The sequence below is a fragment of the Lytechinus pictus genome, chromosome 16 (assembly GCF_037042905.1).
Source record: "Lytechinus pictus isolate F3 Inbred chromosome 16, Lp3.0, whole genome shotgun sequence".
Classification (NCBI taxonomy): domain Eukaryota; kingdom Metazoa; phylum Echinodermata; class Echinoidea; order Temnopleuroida; family Toxopneustidae; genus Lytechinus; species Lytechinus pictus.
The window spans coordinates 22848103-22867477 of record NC_087260.1 but is presented as its reverse complement, the minus strand read 5'-3'; the positions used below and the strand labels follow the sequence as shown (position 1 = coordinate 22867477).

The 19375-nt window shown below is 35.3% G+C and overlaps 1 protein-coding gene across 3 annotated transcripts in view; it reads left to right on the top strand.

The window, feature by feature from the left end:
* LOC129279353 (uncharacterized) overlaps positions 1–19360 on the top strand; it is a 48250-nt gene extending 28890 nt beyond the window's left edge. For all 3 annotated transcript variants that reach the window (XM_064111544.1, XM_064111545.1, XM_054915444.2), the window contains 5 exons: positions 1536–1624; positions 4283–5922; positions 11107–11229; positions 11872–12461; positions 13589–19360. In XM_064111544.1, the coding sequence (XP_063967614.1) occupies positions 1536–1624; positions 4283–5922; positions 11107–11229; positions 11872–12461; positions 13589–13864 (2718 nt within the window). In that variant the 3' untranslated portion in view covers positions 13865–19360. The remainder of the gene's footprint in view (positions 1–1535; positions 1625–4282; positions 5923–11106; positions 11230–11871; positions 12462–13588) is intronic.
* The last annotated feature ends 15 nt before the right edge of the window (positions 19361–19375 follow it).

The following is a 19375-nucleotide window of genomic DNA, read 5'->3' as shown; positions in this document are numbered from 1 at the left end:
TTAACCCCGGGAAATTGGTGGGGCTAAGGCCCCCCCCTTAGCCCCACCAATTTCCTGGGGTTAAGGAAAAAAAGTACAGTGTGAAAAGCATATTTGAGTATTTATACTATCCATTGACAATGTATGTTTTATTAACAGATGTGTGATCTATCTCCTGTTCTTGTCTTTTTAAACTGCACCCTTGTTATTTCAATCCAAGAATGTCACGCAATACATGTAGCATGATTATCTTATAAACTTTCCTAATATGGAACAAAAAGTCATTTGCGCCAGGTGTAGAGGTGTATTTTTCAAACAATTTTAGAAACATTTGATAGTCTAGTGATGGTAGGGAGGTGGGCGATAGTTGGTGATATTTTCTGGTCCGTCCAGTTGATTGATTTGGTCAATATAATGGGGGCATCGGGTTCAAAGAGAGGTACAGATAAGGTAAGCTGTGTTTGGTTTGAAGTTACTTCTAGTTCAAATGTGATATATTTTCACTCAATTTTCTTCAATCAATTTAATCACATATTCATATAACATTATGTTAACCTTGTAAGTTCTGTTTATAGATATATTTTTGTATTTATATTTTAGTCTCTTTTCCACTTCACTTGTTAGTGTCTTTTTCTGCTCACTGTATACTAATTTTATGTAATCAATGCTATTGTATATTCATATTTGCAGATTCACAGGTTAAATTTTGGTTTTCAGTGACTTCAAGCTCAATTATAATCTATTGCACTCCACTTTCTTTCGCTTGTTTGATATTGATTGATCTTTTGTTTTCATCTTGAATGTTTTTTTTTATTTTAGTAATAAGCATACGATTGCTTTTCTTCATCAATTACCTCTTTTCTATAATATCGTCAAACTATTTTTTTTTTAAGATATAAGAATTGAGGCCTATTTCAATATTATGCTTAAACTCAAATGTAACATGTAGACTTACTTTCATTTTCCATTTTACTACATGTATCATATAAATATTTCTTTGTTAATAATTGAAATGTAATGCTTTCCTTGTTTATTCTTGATTTTATCCTTAGTATTGTACAAGGCACATGGTTCTATATCATAAAGCTTAGCAATTGATTGTAGGAATAAATTTTATAATTGATCATACACAATAATAAATGCAATCAATCTTATAAATCTGCTCCATAATCAATCACAAAGTTCCATGTAACGTGTCCCTGGTTTTACTTTTACAATGTCTATAAGGAAATAGGTGTCCTATTTCTTTCTCATATTTAACATGAATTGAGTTCTTTTGTCTCATTTCCGACCTATGGCTATAAACAGGCAAATTAATTTGTAGGTGTGGTATATGAAATAAGCAGTTTGGTGAAGAAAGATTTCATTATTGTAAGGTCTAAATTCTATCCCCTTGACATCATTGCTGTGAAGTTTAAGTTAATTTTGAAGATGAAGCCGTATACAGCAATAAAGATCATCTTCATGTTGTGTGTTAGTTATAGCAACAGAAGATTCTTGATTTAATCGTTGCTTCTTTTTCTCTTCTTTCTGTCCATTTATTACCCACAATGCAGTTCCAACATGCACTGAATGACCATGATGAAGCTAGGAACGTGGAGAAAATGTTTCTGGATGTAGCAGAAAGCGAGGAATCAAGGATGAGGTAAGGATAAGAGCAGCTATTGCATATTTCTCCTAGACACCCGCCTCCTCTACCCCCTTCTGCAAGCTATACATTTCTTGAGATAAAAGATAGCACAAAATTCTTTTATTTTGTCCATTGCAAGAAATTGAAGCTGAAGTATTTACCTAAATTTTCAAAAGGAACCTTTCAGACTTTGTCATGGAATTATCATTTTTTTAAACCGTACTATGAGTGACGTGTCAGCAAAGGATTGTTGGTCATAAGCTCTTGGAAGTTTTACTTCAATCTATAGATAAATAGATAGATAGATAGATAGACAGACAGACAGACAGACAGACAGATAGACATAAAGATAGATAGATAGGTAGATCAAGGGATGGATGGATTGATGGATAGATAGATGGATGGATGGATGTCTAAATTTATCAAGGGATGGATGGATGAATGGAAAGATAGATAGGAAGATAGATGGATAGATAGATGAATGTTTACTTCATTTTTGTTCATTTTGAACATAGAAAATAAAGAGTCCAAAACATGCTGTCATGTCTCCTTGTGTGACTGTGAAAAGACGAGGTCATTCTGGTTTCAAACTTGATGAAGTCCCCTCCTGGATTAGCTTCTAATTAGCACCCATTATGGTCCTTTCCTTTACGGATTCATCCTAATTGCTATCCACTCACCATGACCCTCCATGACCTACCTAAACACTGCTGGATTTCATTTCCCACATCAGTTTGTGGTCCTTCATGCTTGAAAATTTGACACATCGTTTGCCAAAATATGAACAAAAAGTGTCACGTAGGATAATTATGTGGTAACGAAATGTTAAGTCTTGTTTTGTATAATGGATTAAGTCCATGTTATTGACTGCACATGTTTTATTCTGTCAAAGAAGCTTTGTTGATCGTGAAATTGATATATCTTTAATGCAGTGGTTTCTTTAAAACACTTTCTATAGGGAATATTAATGTATTTTAGTAAAGTGACCATAGAATGGGATGTTTAAAGATAGCTTTGCAGCTGTCAATTTGATTATGATGTATTCACATGTAGTTTTTCAAGTTTTTTTTTCTCTTTGAATAGCTGAAATACTTATTTGTACTTCCAAATAAATATGTAAAAAAAATCAATTTCAAAGAACAATTCTCCTCACCTCCTTTCAAAGAAAAGAAGTCAAGAAATCCAACCATTTTCTTGGGCATCAAAGTTTTTCAACAAATCTTACACTTCTATTTTTTATGCTTGAGTGAACATCAACTTCAAACATTCTTTTCTCCACATTTTTCCATCTCTCCCTGAAATTCTTCCACATTTAATCAAGTAGATTTTGTTTTTAGTTAATCAATTGCTTTATTTTCTCCCCCCCCCCCAAAAAAAAAAAAACAAAGACTCAACATCCCTGTACAGTCCCTCACTGTGGGTTTTGAATCGGATGGTTACAAATATCCAGACATGCCTATATCTTTCGAACTCTGGTTAGCATTCACATATACTATATTCCAGAAGATATCAGGAGTGAAAAGGGCATCTTACTTTAGATCAAAGGAAATTCTGTCCATAAATCAGTCAGATGAGATTGCATCCGAGTATAAATGTCATTTTTTCCCTACATTTCAGAACTCGGCCCAGCATCTCTCTTCCTCTCGTTTGCCTATTAATAACTTTGAGAATTTAGAGTTGATCAGAGTTTCGTATGACGAAGTAGCATGCACTGACAGACCGTGTTAGAGCATATGCCCCAGTGCATGCAGGGAAGGAAACGTCGGGGGAAATGAAATATTTGGGCTGGTTCGAAAGAAAGGTTATTTTCAGGGTAGACTTGTATTATTAGGAGTAATGCTTACAATATTAAGCCTCTTTGGGAAGGATGTGGTGTATTTATTTCATAGAAAATGTTTGTATATGTCTCACTCATTCTTTTCACCTCTCCCTATCTCTCTCTTTTCCACCTTTATTCCGCCTTTCTTTCTCTCTTAAAGTGTTACTTTTTCTTATCCCACCTTCATCTTATATACTCTGCCTGCATCATTATTGCTCTCTCACTCTTCTTTTGGTACGATTACTCTTATTTTCGTGATGTTCCACTGACAATCCATAAAAACAATACTAATTAACTTGTCACTACTTAAATTTGAAGTTGATAAATTCAAGAAAACACTGTTATGGGAAATGGCACAAATTTCAAGTTCATGAAAAGTTATGTCCTATGTTTGCATTACAGAGTTTGCAAGGTCTCTGACCAAGTCTGCAAAATACCTTAGGGGCTTTTCTAATTTTATTCTTTCCATCTTTTATTTTCTGGCAATCCAATTTCTTTTTGTTTCTCCAAATTCTATCTATCTATTTCTGTTTTTATGTTTGGGTTAGGCTTTTAAGTTTCTCTTTCTCTACCCTTGATGTCTATTCTTAGTTTCTTCATAGTAGTTCCATTGATATTGAGAAAATGAAGGACAATTTTCAGTTACAATTTTCTTGCATGGTGAATTAATTTTCTCTTTTTGTGGTTTATTTTCACCTTTCTCCATCTGTTAAAGCCCCTCTTTCCTCCCTCCTGTCTTGTCACCCCCTGCCTCCACTACTCCACGAAAATTATATTATCTAGCTGTCGCCTTATTGTTACATTTACCTTTCAGCATATCTTCTAATATATGTATTTCTTTTCTTTGCTTGCAGTGCAATACCTAATGTACCTCCTCCTCCACCATTAACCAATGGGACTTGCAAGTCTGAGTCTGCTGCTGACTCGGCCTATGACACCAGTCAGCCACCAAGCCCAGGAAAGATCAGCACCTCAACCGAGGATGATGTCTTCCATGAAGGTGACAACGGTGCTACATTTGTCCCTCCTCCGCTAGCCTTCCTCAATGGAAACACGGCGGCGAGGAAAGAAGAGGATGAGTTGCCGGAGGACTGCGGGTACGTCAGTATGAAAGATGCGCCTCCCGCTCTGAAGAATTCCCTGAAGCTCGATAACAATGAGAATGAAACGGCAGAGAAGGAGAAGAGTAAGAAGGTGGAACCCAGTAAGGAGGAGACAGATTTGTTACCCCCTCCCCCACCTGTGGATCAGCAAGCGATGGCCAGCTGTCCCAGTCAGGAGTTTGAGTTTCCACCCCCGCCCCCAATGGCGGAGATAGCAGGTGATACTAAAGAGAACATTGCAGCCATCAGGGCGCGCTTCAAGCAGCAGGAGGATAAGCCAAAGGATGAGCCGCTCCGTGCTACGTCACCGCCAAGGAAAAAGATTATCTCGTTGGCACCGGTCATTGCCGATGGCGCAAAAAGTGAGAATCGACCTGAGGTTACCTCTCCTTCTAAATCCAGGATCGCAGAACGAATAGCTCAGCTTAAAGAGCAGGAAGTAGCGAGTGAGAGAGAGTCAACAAGACCAGCTGGTGGTGTAGCGGTAACGAGAGAGAGTGAGTATGTTAATACACCTGGCAGTGATCAGACGGTCAAACGCAGACCGCCTGCTCCGGTAAGAGACCCAAACACAAGACTGACCATGATCGAGAACACATCGGTTCAGAGAATGTCCTATGGGAATGGAGTGGACGTACGTATGGTGCGAACACAGAGCCAGGAGTACAGAATACAAAGCCAATATGGCGGATTGGTGTATGATGATACTGTTGTTGGAAGCACTTATATTGACAATGTTGCATATCGGAATTCTATGGAGCACACGTATGGGATTATACCTGATGTACCTCCACCACCCGTACAAGCACCCCCACCACCCCCTCCACAGATATCAAAGATACCCCATCAAGGGTCGATGAGACCGATGAGTGTGGCAGCTGTACCCCCACCACCGGCACATGCACCCCCACCAGTACCTCCTCCTATGCCGTCAGCCAATACCAACAATACAAACAACATCTTCATGCAGATTCCGGGTGCTAACGCAAGACCACGAAGCGGGATACTGTACCCACAGGATGTCCCGCCACCCCCTGGTGTTGCCCCTCCAACTCCCCCTCAGCCCCCACCAGTACCAAGTGGTCCCAAGCCAACGCACTTGATGTCCGCACCTGTTACGTCGTCGTATGCACCACCACCACCGCCCCCTCCCGCCGTAGCCAGTTTCACTCCTCCACCCCCTCCCCCACCTGCCATGGGAGGCATGAGCACACAGCACATTCCTGCACCTCCACCGATGGGTGGAATGGTACCCCCTCCTCCACCGGCACCCAACGCCCCACCCCCACCCCCACCACCTGCAGTTAATAAGCCCACAGGAGGAATAGGAGGAGGAGGTGGAGGTCTCCTAGATGGCCTCTCGGCAGTCCAACTCAAGACAGTTTCAAAAGGTTAGTCTCTCAACTCTTTTATTCACCTAAAAGTGTTTTAGCTTTTCTATAAACATAACCTGTTCATTTCATAGCTTATATTTTGCATTACTTTAATACTAACAACATTCCCTGTTCACATTTAGCCACACAACTATACATTGATAACAGATAAAAATGTAGATTGTAGATCAGTAGTAGCCCAGATATTCTAGAGCCGTATATATGTCACCATTAATTTGCTCTTCTCCCTAGAATAGTGTTGTTCAGCGTCTTTTTTATTCACATTATCAGCAATCACGGTAAACCTAGTCACATACGTTCTAACCAACACAATAACGTTTAAAATCATCATGAAGTTCATGTAACTTTTGGCAAACTTATGATCTCACTAATGTACCGCTAAATTCTCATTGTTGAGCTTGAATAACCCTGCTGGGAAGCAAACCTTGAATCTCAAAAAAAGTTTTTGAAATATCAGGAGAGTCATGCAAACATGCAATCTCATGTGACTTGAATTCTAATTGAACTCGCATGATTTGAACTCATAGAAGAAAAGATATTTCACAAATTAAAAATCACTTCAAGATCTCCTCTCTTTATTGCTTATTGATATTTCACCCATCAATATTTCACACATGTAGATTAAGAAAATCTAGAGATAATGGTATTATAAAGAATAAAAATAATCTTTTGTCGAGTTGACTGCCTGCTCTATCACTACATAAGAACATCAATTGAATAAAATCTAAAAGCATGCACACCATGATAGTGAATTTGGAAATCATCAACAATTGAATTGCCTTTTATGAGCAATTAAAACTAATTACATGGATAGTCATTAGTCATAAAGGCTTTGTAGACAAAGTATGAGCAATTATTAACCTGATTCATATTCACGAAAGTGTGAAAGATTAGAAATGGAAAGAATGTTGGCGGTAATAAACATTTACAAACAAATACCCTTTTTGAAATAATGCTCTTCAATTTCCTTTCACTACAAAGTGAAGAATCAACTTATGTTGTTCCCCATTTTTTTCGGAGGTGAAATAAACTTCTTATAAAACATGGTCCTCAGTGGCAGGTTGCTGCAGGGGCTATAGGGACCCATGCCCCCACTTTTTATTTTTTGAAAATCACCATTTGGCATACATAGAATTGTATTGAATTGAATAACTTTATTGTCCATAAAGGAAATTCTTCTTTTACTGGTTTACACACAAGTAGATACAACGTATAAACACAGAACAAAACAAAAGATGATGAAAACATGTCAACATGTACAATAAATATAAGAATATTATCATGCATGTATGTGCCCCATACCCACTCGGCCTTTGCATCCCCTCTATTTTAGAACCCTTGATCTGCCACTGTTCTTTGAATTGAAAAAGTAGAGGATGTGGAAATACCATTAGTACTTCATTACCGGAGGAGAATCAATTCATGTTGCTTCAACCTTTCAATTTACAACCAAAAGTGTCGTGATTATGTTTATTTTGACCCTGATTGAGACATAATCATCAATGGTAATTCACTTTAGGTTCCCGTTTTTGTTTACGTTCTGTTGCAATGGAGTACACATTGACATTTCATTTTCACTTTCTAGAGGGTACGTTGTAAAGCCAATGGGTCTTTTTAATGATCAATGTACAGAGATGCTGTGGGGATTGTTTATTGGACATGTTTCTTTGAGAATTAGAACTTTCAGATATTTTCTGACATTTTAAAATATATCTGGGATATACTTCAGATACATATAAGATATATAAAATATTAAAATGGAAATGTTATCTATGACAAGTCCATTTGTTTACATACATGTACTTGAAACAGTTTATGAAACAAAGTACACTATATGCTGTTAACTTTGTAAAGTAATTTGCTCCTTTGACCCCTCCTCCCCCCTCCTTTGTACCCATAAGTAGTTTCATTAAGATAATAAATCATCTGAATCTTCAAGGAAGACCTGAAAATATACTAAGTTATTGTTTTCTTCTGGTCTTTGGCACTTATTCAAGAATATTTTAATTCATAAAAAGTGACAACTCTTTATGAATGCCAAAGCAAAGACAATGCCCAAGTAATTAATGAATGGAAATGAGCAGAGGTAAAAAAATCAGAAAATGGAAAAAGCAGGAGGATAAAATAATTTTTCTCATTGTTGAGATCATTTATTGTTGAAAATATTTTCATGTTTTTTTCAAAAAATTATTTTGGCATTAGAATTCAGTAAGGTTACGATGTCATATAGAAGACGAGAACTTATTGCAACATGAGCATTGACCGAAATTGCTTTCAAAATTGATACATTATAAAACCATTTTATTAATAATTTTTTTTCAGCATTGCACTTCTTATTAGGGCATATGTGGGGAGTGCTTCATGAAAAGTTTTGTCCATGATTTTCACCAACTAATTTGCTCCCAGCCAATCAGATGTAAGGAATTTATTAGTGTATAACAGTAAAAGAGTGAAAATCACTGACTGTTTGTTTTATGAAATGCTTTTATGTTAATTCACCTGAAACATTCAGGCTTTTGAGGGTCGCTCTCTGACAGAAAATTATCCCATTTAATGAATGAATAAATTAATGAATGAATAAATAGATAAATAGATAAATAAATAAATAGATTAATAAATAAATAGATGAATAAATAAATGAATAGATAAATGAATGAATGAATAAATAAATGAATAGATAGATAGATAGGTAGAAAAATAAATGAATAAATAAATAAACAAACAAATAAATAAATAAATGAATGAATGAATGAATGAATGGATAGATAGATAAATGGATTGATTGATTAATTAATTAATTAAATAATTAATTAATTAATCAATCAATCAATCAATGAATGAATGAATTAAATAATCAATTAATTAATTCATTCATTCATTCATATTGAGTGTTTGAATGAATGAATGAAGGGACATTATATTCTTAAAGGTTGGTAGAATATAATATTACCGTATCTATCCATGATAGCTTGTGTACAATGTTTGGAAAGCTGGTTGTATTCTAGAAGACTAATAGGATACTCTGAAATCTCTTCACTTTTGTCTGTATTGTTTTTATGTTTAACAGCTGTCCTTTAATGTAGCCCTTCCTTCCTTTCTTTAGACCTCACAGATAATACAAGTAGCATAATAGCCAACATAATCCTGACTCATTCAATCTAAAATAAGAAAAAAAACTAAGGACAGCCTTATAGCTGGCTCATGTTTGCAAGTCATGCCCAAATTAAAGGGATATTTCATTGTATGAATTAAAATTCATTCAAGAAATTATCCCATGTAATAATTTGCAGGTGTATGATAAATTTGAATTCTCATGCATTTTCAATCTCATCTATTGAATTAATGAAGATGAGAATGAACACTACTCTATGAATAAACCTGTTTTTATTCATTTTAAGTGATTCTGCAAGTGTAAACGTAAATGACTAATATTTGGAAAATATTGCCAAATTGCATGTCTTGTGTGATATGCATCCTATCTTTTAATATTTTTCATGTTCGTCAATTTTGATTTTTACATTGAGTTTTTGACAATCTAAAAAAATAAGTCTGCTTATTTTTTATCTGACATAACTTCCAAAGTAAAATTTCACAGAGAATCAACCAATGAAAAATAGATAATATTCATTTGACATTTTAATAAATGTCTAACAATCTTAATTTTCTTTATGAATCTTCCAAAAACTTGAGACAGGTTTTAAACATTGAGGAAATGTTTTATGAAGGCATGACATGTAGGAGTATAATTGCAGTAATATACTATATTATATCTTTAGATTATATGAGACACGCATAGTCTGTAACTTTACATGTTTAATTTGATATTTCTAAATTTCAAGTTAATGTTTTATTCACCCCTTTCCTCCCTCACATGCACACACACACTCCTCACCTTTAACTGTCAATTGAATGTTGCTATGTTTATCTACCATTCTATTTGTAGCATGTGGTATTGAATGGAGTAATAGATGTTGCTCATGTTTTCTGGCAATCGTCCCATTTTTACTCTCTGTCAATCCCTAAATCCATTCTATGTATCATTCATGCCCAATACATGTATGTTGCACTAGCCTTAACCTGTGACTAAAAAGTATAGTATTGTGTGAAGAAGAAAGCAAATCTGAGCGGACAGTAAAGAAAATAATAAAATGAAAATATGATGGGTCTGACCAGTGGCGGACCGTGACCCGGAGGAGACAAAGCATTGGAGGGGCACAGCATTGTTCACAAACAATACAGTGCCCCTCCAATCATTTGTCTCTCTGGGTCACGGTCCGCCACTGGGTCTGACTGATCAATATACATGTAATCTTGCGGACGAGGTGTTACAGGATGTTTGTTTTGTAAATTGATTAATCAAAATTACATACCATAAATCAGTATATATTGACCGATCGAAATATTTTGTTTATTTCTGTGTGAGAATAAGATCAGCAATCAATGTGAATTTTGCAATTAATTACAAGATTTATTAATGACTTGTGGTCCTAAAATAGACTTGGCATTGATCGCAAGTTTCAAAGGTACAATGTAGATCTTTCATCGGAAATACATATGCTTTTGAATCAACACGTATCACTCACTAGCTTAGGTATTTTAGATATCATTTTCATCACCACATTTTACTTACAACTATATGAACTAACAACGAACAAATCTTTGTGATGCCATGTAAATGGACTTTGCGATAAGAAGTAGTTTTTCAAATGTCCCTAGCTACTGTATGTACTAACACATTTAAACATGTGTACCTTTAGTGATATCAACCCATTGAACACAATTGTTTTTTTATTATACAACTGTTGTCCTTTTCCTGTATACTGCGCTGAAGAAATTATTATTGTAATATTGTTTTACTCTCAGTAATTCATGCTTAATAATAATAATTTTGTTCGATCTTTTACAAAGGTAAGATTAATTACTGCTGTTGAGTTATAAGTAAATGTTTACAAACATGTTTTCTTTATCCAAAGGTATATTTTCAGAGAGAGGGAGAGAGAGAGCAAAAGAAAGGGATAGAAATTGAGTAAGAGAATGTGCTAAAAATAAATCAAAAAGCAAAAAAAACAGCAAAAGTAGGTTTTATAACTTCTGAGTACTATGTACATTACATCAATATTAAATGAATGTTTAACAAATTGATTGAGTTAATTTGTATTTCCTGTCTGCTTTGATTTTCAGAAAAGAAGAAGTCAGTTTCCAACGAGGGCCCCATGGATAACCTAATGGCTGAGCTCCAAAATTTCTCTGGTAGGTTACGCCCCACCCCAAAGCAGAGCAAACCACCTTCACCGGAGATTAAAGGTTAGTTCTTTCTCTTTTGCATAATTTAGCCTACTGATTTCTCTTTTCACAAGTAAGCTTCAATTAAGGCAACATTTACATTGCAAAATGCAAGAAAGATACAACTTCACTTATCAGTGAAGATTTGATAAAGCTTGTCAAAAGACCTGATATTTTTCGGGGGTTTAATTTTGTTGATGTCTAGTGTAGGCTGCTCTCCAATATATTGTATGATGATATTGATGATGATAGTAATGACAGGTAATAGCATATATTCTTTTATTATACATATTAAGTTGAATATACTTCAATGGTGATATGGATCATTATCAAATGATTGGCTGAAATGTATTCTGCGACCATTTATTTATTTCAGCAAAGAGAAATGTGCTTATGAATGGTACTAATGACTAGTCCTATAGACCAGTCATGGTTTTGAGATGAGGATTAAAACCTATGGTCTATAAAATAACAAGGATCTACGCCACAATTTTGTCTACAATTTTTACCTTGGAAACATCCCATACACCCTCTTAGGCATATTAGAACTGTTTCAAAGGTACCTCATTCTAGTAATCCTTACTAATGCATTCAATGGTTTATCATAATTCAATGAATATAAGTCATGATCCGTGAATTGAAATCAATGTGTCCAATTAACAGATGAGACTGACAACAGTGTCAACCAGTTCCAGCTGAAGCCAACCAAGACAAATGGCACCAGATCGGAAACGCCATCACCTCCTCAGCAGCCATCCCCACCGCAGCACCAGAATGGTAACAACTCGGCCCAGTCCAATGCCTACCGCCTATCACCAAACAATAACGGTGGACCACCTCCCACAACACCAAAGTCACCCAAACCAACTCCGATGGTAATGCCTAAGCCAGCAAAGGGTATACCAGCATCACCCACCATGGCACCCCCTGCACCACCCATTGCTCCTGCAGCACCACAGAAGAGCTTCACACCACCATCACCACCACAGAAGGCACCGGTAGCACCACCACCAACGGCGCAGAAAGTCTCTCCTAAGAGTTCACCAAAGAGACAGGACTACAGTAAGAGAATCTCAATGCCTGTAGAAACGAGACCGCTCTCACCGACGTCCGTCTCTGCAATGGGGGAGAGGACTAGGAAGGTGTCTACGCCGACAATGCCTGTGTCACTACCGGTGCAGCTACCAGAGGGCTATGATAGCATGCCAGCTTGGAAGAAAGCCATGGTGGACAAGAAACTCAAAGATGCCATTGTAAGTCTTTGTGATTCTAATGTTTATGCCATTCATAAATCTGAGCCAACCGGTGTGTTGGGTCATTTAGTGAAGCATCCGTCTCATAACCGGGAGGTCTGCAATTCAAGTCCCAGCCATGTCAGACCAAAAGACATTTAAAGATGGGAGTTGCTGCTACCCTGTTTGGCATTCATCAATTTAAGGGATAGAGCAGCGTTGATCTGGTGCTCCAAGTTGGCTGCCAGGCCCACAATCAATAGGGCAAAACAAATTTTCAGAGTATTTCTAATTTCAAATTCTATTTTGAAAAATAAAATATGGATTTAATTTGTATATTTTTGGCCATTCATGAATACCCTGAAATGTGCTTAAGATGTCTTTGTATCTTTCAATTTTGGTCTCATTTTCATTTCCTGTTGTTAATTATTGTTTGTAAAGTATTTTTTTATATAAATATACATGTTGTAAAGTATTAACATGGAGTTATTTATTTGAGATCTCTGTGTGATAAAATGCTAACTTGATCATAAGATAAGATTTCTTACGGATCCATTTTCCATGTAGTTGGTAGTAGTTAACTTTAGGAAAAGTGACACTGCATGAATTATCAGAGAGAAGCCTTGTCATGTACCCTTTTTTGTTTTGTAATGAATTTCATCTAAAGCATTTTCTGTGAACATGGGCGTTTCAGAACTTGTGGTATGCTGTGATAGATGTGCCTTCTTGAAGATGGTTGGAGCAAAACCAAGAACACAACATCTTTGATAGGCATGGGTTTATATCCCACCGCTGCCACAGTGTTATTAAGGAGAGAATATTTGCATGAGGGGCCCACAACACAACGCTTAGCAATCGTCATAAATATTCTTTACGATTAATTGCATTGACTACAATGTGCAATCAATCATGAAAATCAAGTGTATGATTAATGGCTAATCTTTGTGTTATGGGAACCCAGATTGTAAACTCCAAGAGTGCTTCGGCTTTATAAGGAATACGACATCTAGTTATCACATTAGAAGATACCATATGTATTGGCAATGAATAATCAGATTAAATATAGGGGAAATGAATGATTAATAAATAGATATATCATCGGTTTTACTTATCCATTTTCATATTTCTTTTCTGCCATTTATTTACAGGCTAAGGAAGAAGAGGAGAGAAGAAAGCAAGAAGAGGAGCAATCGAAATGGAAGGGTGTGCCGGAATGGAAGCGTAAACTTGTGATAGAGAAGGAGAAGAAGAAAGAAGAGGAAGTCGAGGCTACTGTTGATAAGAACAAGGAAGAACGGGATGCAAAGCTACGCTCTATGCCGACATGGAAGCGGAACATTGTCAAGAAAAAGCATGGTGGGGATGGTGATGATGGCACGTCGAAAGGGGCATCAGGTTTTGAAGAGACGTCGACAGCTCTGTAGAATAGCACAATGACTTGTCAAGGAACAATATAGCTTGTCAAGGACTTTATGCCTCTGATGAGAAACAATGAGAGACTTGGTGCTAGTGGCTTTTCCAGTAACCAGATGTACTGAAAGATTCAGTGACTGATTGTCGATGCTGTGAGCAATATAGTCGTCCAGACCCTCAAGAATGTTGAGCATGTAGCATATCTATTGTATAAGCACTTGATGAAGCTACTACCAAGATACAAATGGTGCTTTCTGGATTTCTGTAAAAGTTTTGTCATCTCTACAATGGAGTTATCCTATGTTCAAGGACAATGATGGTTTCCATGTAATGTTGTACAGCCAATGAGAACAGCACGATGATAGCTGATGATCACCATGGAAATATACATGTATGGTGCTGGGACTCTTAGATCACTTGACCACAATAACTTTTTTATTGATGTGATCCATGCATTAAATCTTTAGGTATTGACAAATTCAGTAATCGATTCGGTCATGTCTTCTTCCACCTGATCAGAAGATATTCTAGGATGTATTCTTATTGTGTTGACGAAGATTGACACCTATTCTAATTTGAGAGGTAAAAACTGTTTGAATCTCTTCTTTTAAAATCAACATTTGTTTTTCTCACTGGTAGAATAAGTGAACAAACCCTGATGCTATTGGTCACTTAACAGAGCCTGCCATTCACTATTTCTACATATAGATCATAAATTATTACAATGACTGGCTTTTGAGAGCACCCTCCCAAATATATTGGTGTATAAGACAGAAGATTATTTGCTTGAGAGAGAATTACATGTAGTACTTCGGAAAACATGATCTGATTTTTAAGTCAAATACGGTATTGGTTTTACCGCAGTGAAACTGCAATGTTCAAGTGTGTGTACATAGTTTAACCAAACAACGACGATAACATTTCTGTGATCAAAATCCTTTATGTTACCCTTGAGGAGCAAAGAGGGAAAGAAAACATTTGTCGAGAGGTTTACCCTGCATGTTTTCACCCCCACAAATTTTTTCACTCATCTATTTTTGTCACACCACTCCACAGAGTCACACCCATGTATAAATGTACTTTACATAATGCAATTATGAGTCTAAATATGTTGAAAATTTATTCCACTCTTGAACCAACATGTCACAGACAAGATATTACTGTCAACATAATGTTGGAGTGCAGCTGAGGCAATCAGTGAATCTCAGATAGTCTTTGTTTCTGACTTGAATGCAATTTATCCATTGGTGCATATAGAGCGCATTTGATCAAAAGATGTTGTCTGTGTTTTGATTTGTAACATGTATATACAGAGCAATATATATTTGTAAATATTGTGAGAGAAACACATTGTTGAAAAAAAAAAAACAGACACGTCTTGTTCATGTGGCATTCAGAAATATATGTGAGAAAGTTGCGTGATTAATCTATACTCAATGAATGTGTTTTATTTGTTCTTAACACATTCAAGTCACCAATACATGTGGTTTCTGATGATATTGCACAGTTGTGACTAAATGCATTATCTGAAATGCGATCTTAATTGTTTGGGACAGCAGAAGGGGGATTATTGAAATTGTCATTAAAATATTTCATACCTAACACTTAGACTAGGACAGAGCCTTGAATTATCATATTGTTTCATGACATATGCATAGATTTACACCCATTATAAGAAAATGACTTGGAAAGTAATATTTCAAAGATTTATATCATGATTCATTTCACTATAATTATTATTATCCCTCCCTGTTTTACATTCCAAAATTTCAAATAAATTCCAGTAAAAACAAAATGAAAATATTGAAGGATGCATCCAATTTTCCAGAGAATATTCTTCTTTGGAGCATTCCATATGCACAGTAAAAATATAAACACTTTTTTTTTGCATTTCCATTATTTACAAGCACCAATTTTATCACATTTGAGACACATGTATAGCAAATGATAGTGAATATACCTATGCATAGTGTAGATCAACACAGAGTACAGGTATGTTAGAAATGAACATTAGATACAATAGGTATTTCATGTATACTAATTAGCTATACATTGTAATCTGTGTACTATCCTGATATAATTTCCATGTTGCAGTGTCAGGCATGCTTTTGCAATGATGAAGGCAAGTGACTTGCAATTGCCTTTTTTTGTCTGTTTTGATTTTATTTATTTTATCTATATTTCCAACTGACATATTTATTATAACCATAGTGAAAGTAGGGTATAGTGCATTGTAGTAATCACAAAATTTATTCACTCCATACCAAGGTGGCTTCATATTTTGATTTATGAGTTCTTATTCTCCTCCCCCTTCTAATCCTTTTTTCTCCTCCTCCACCTCTTATCTAATCCTCTTCTTTTCCTTTAATCATTAATATTATTGCAGATGTTCATTTCAGAATATTATAGATGAACCATAATTTTTGGATTAGTTTAGAAAAATAATAAACATGTTTCTCTAACGTAAACACATTATTGCTAAAGTACATATCTCACAGTAATATTTCATGTCAACAGAATATTCCAACTATCTACATGTATGAAGAGTAAACTCTATTTCATTCCGTAATACTGGCATTTTGTTGTTGACTTCATTCACCAATTGTAACTCATAATGTGTGTCAATTAGTTGAGACTCTGATACCCATGGATGCGAAAGATATTGTATGTTTGATTTTGCCAGCGCCATAATGAGGCTGCGATGAATGCAAGGAATGCTCCCCAGGGAGTGGAAATTGTGCACTTTTCGTGCGGGATTGAAATGAATACAATGACCGGGGTAATAATATGCTGTAATGTGCTTTGAGCCATTCTGGGAAAAGCGCTTTATAAAAATTGGCTATTATTATACTATTTATTGGTCTCACTTCATGAATAAACTGGAAAGACATTGTTTTTGTTTATTTTATATATCTCTTGATAACCCTGAAGAATTGTAGCTCTTATTGGAATATAGTGTATCATTTGATGTTAATTTATGGCATTATAAAACTATTTACATCTGTGTTTGTATCCCAATTTTGTTTTTATGTTTGACTAGTTTTAGTAGGACTCTGATATTTCTTAGTTATATCATCCATGGGGCTGGATACCCACTGGGAGTAAGAACTTCTGTTCTTCTTAAAGGACAAGTCCACCCCAACAAAAACTTGATTTGAATAAAAAGAGAAAAATTCAACAAGCATAACACTGAAAATTTCATCAAAATCGGATGTAAAATAAGAAAGTTATGACATTTTAAAGTTTCGCTTCATTTCACAAAACAGTTATATGCACATCTCGGTCGGTATGCAAATGAGGGAACTGATGACATCACTCACTCACTATTTCATTATATGAAATATGAAATATTTTGATTATCTCGTCATTGTCATGTGAAATGAAGTTTCATTCCTCCCTGGACACGTGGAGTTCCATTATTTTAACATTTTGTGCTTCAGGCAAGGAGGTCCTAATCATCAAATTTGTAAAAATTGAAATATTGTATAATTCAAACAATAAAAAACAAAAGAAATAGTGAGTGAGTGACATCATCGACTTTCTCATTTTGATGTAACTGGCTCGTTCATATAACTATTTTGTTGAAAATAAGCGAAACTTTTAAATGTCATAACTATCTTATTTTACATCCGATTTTGATGAAATTTTCAGCATTGTGCTTGTCTGATTTTTCTCTATTGATTCAAATCAACATTTTTCTGAGGTGGACTTGACCTTTAAAAATCAATTTGAAACTCACCGGGGGGGGGGGAGGTTTTTGAACAAACACTGGCTTTTTTTGCATCTTTTGCTACACAATATTCAAGTTCAAAGGGATGTAAGAAGAAATCCAATTACTACAGTAAGGAAAACCCGAGTTATATTATTTTTATCAAACTAGTCCTTCGGTGAATACATGATTATCAATGCACATTTCAAATCAAATTGGTCAGACTAGCAAAAAGAAATTTATTTATTCACATGGTCGTGTAATTGGGTACCTAATCTAACTTTTATTAGCCATGATTTACGTCTTATATTGCCTTACAGAACATGACGTTATGGAACAAATTGATGTTAATTATACAAAAGATTTACTGCAACTCACAATTGTAACTCTCTTTTATCATTTTGTTCAGTAGACATGTGTGTAGATAGATGTAGTTTAGTATTATCGTAATCTACTAGTGTCGTAGAAAGGGTAAGAATTAATTTCTTATATTATTTTATCGAGCAGGCTGGTCCTATTTTCTTTTGGCAACATTTATTATACATTTTAAATTACATTCACGTTACGGTTACATGTAAATTTACATTTGGCGATTTTGAGACTTATCTAGGATAGCATGGAGATGCCCGGGCTATCCTGTTTAATAATCCTGCCAGTTCTAGAAGTATTATTGTCTGATTCGTCCATTAGCCCAAATAATTTTTTTTCATTTGTAGAAGAAATTATATATGCTTGAAATGTAAAGGACAGGAGTAAGATGTTCGTTTTCTGTAAGTTGAGTTCCAATACCCGATTAAATCTGCTTAAGGGTTATTTTTTCTGCATGCATTACAAGTACATGTAGGTTTAACTTGACAACACAAAGCCGTATAAAGGGCTATCACTTCGTGGCTGTAATACGGCAGAAGATGATGCTCGGGTTTCTTTGTCCATCATCACTTCTTGGTCAATCCAAAGAAAGCCATATATATACAGGTATAAGTGACATCTTTTTTCCATGTGATTTGCACAATTTTTTTACCATTGACCCTCGAAAAAATTTGGAGAAAACGTGCAGTTTTGTAATATAATCAAAATTAAGCCTAGCCACATGCTCATAAACATTCCCCTCATTTGGATTGTGATTTTTCAGGATGAAAATAAATTCAGCATGCATAGTTTTGGTTAGGTTGGCAAACTCACAATGCTGCTTAACAGGTAATGCAGGTGACATTATTTCAAAACAGTTGTTAACCGACAAATAGAATTGTTTATATCCAGGCACGGCACAGTTGTGATCTGTTGAATGTTATGATATTACCAAAATGACTGAGATATCCAATGACAAATATTTTTTTCCTGCCAATTTAACATACAAGTGCTCTAACTTCGACATCAATGTTATTTCAGCTTTTTATATCGTTAATAACCACTGAGAAATAATAGAAAAAAATGAATCCATAAAAGTTCATGTACATTACATGTATGTTTATGTATTCACTTAGCACTTCCAGTGGCGTACATGTATATGTTACACATGGGAGATTACAGTGAATTTTAAATTGAGAATGACATACGGATCCTAACATCTCACATTCATGTGTTATACAACAAATTCTAACATTCATGAAATTAATTTCTTTGTGATAATATTGCATCTTATTTTAAATTAAGAATATTAAATTGTAACTTATGAATTGTATCATGCTATATTTGATATGTATGATTGTTTGTGAATGTATTATGCTCATATCTTGTCACAAGCAAAGAATGTACACAATGTAATCTTTTGGTGAAATAAAGACACTAAAAAATCAAACATTTTACAAGTATC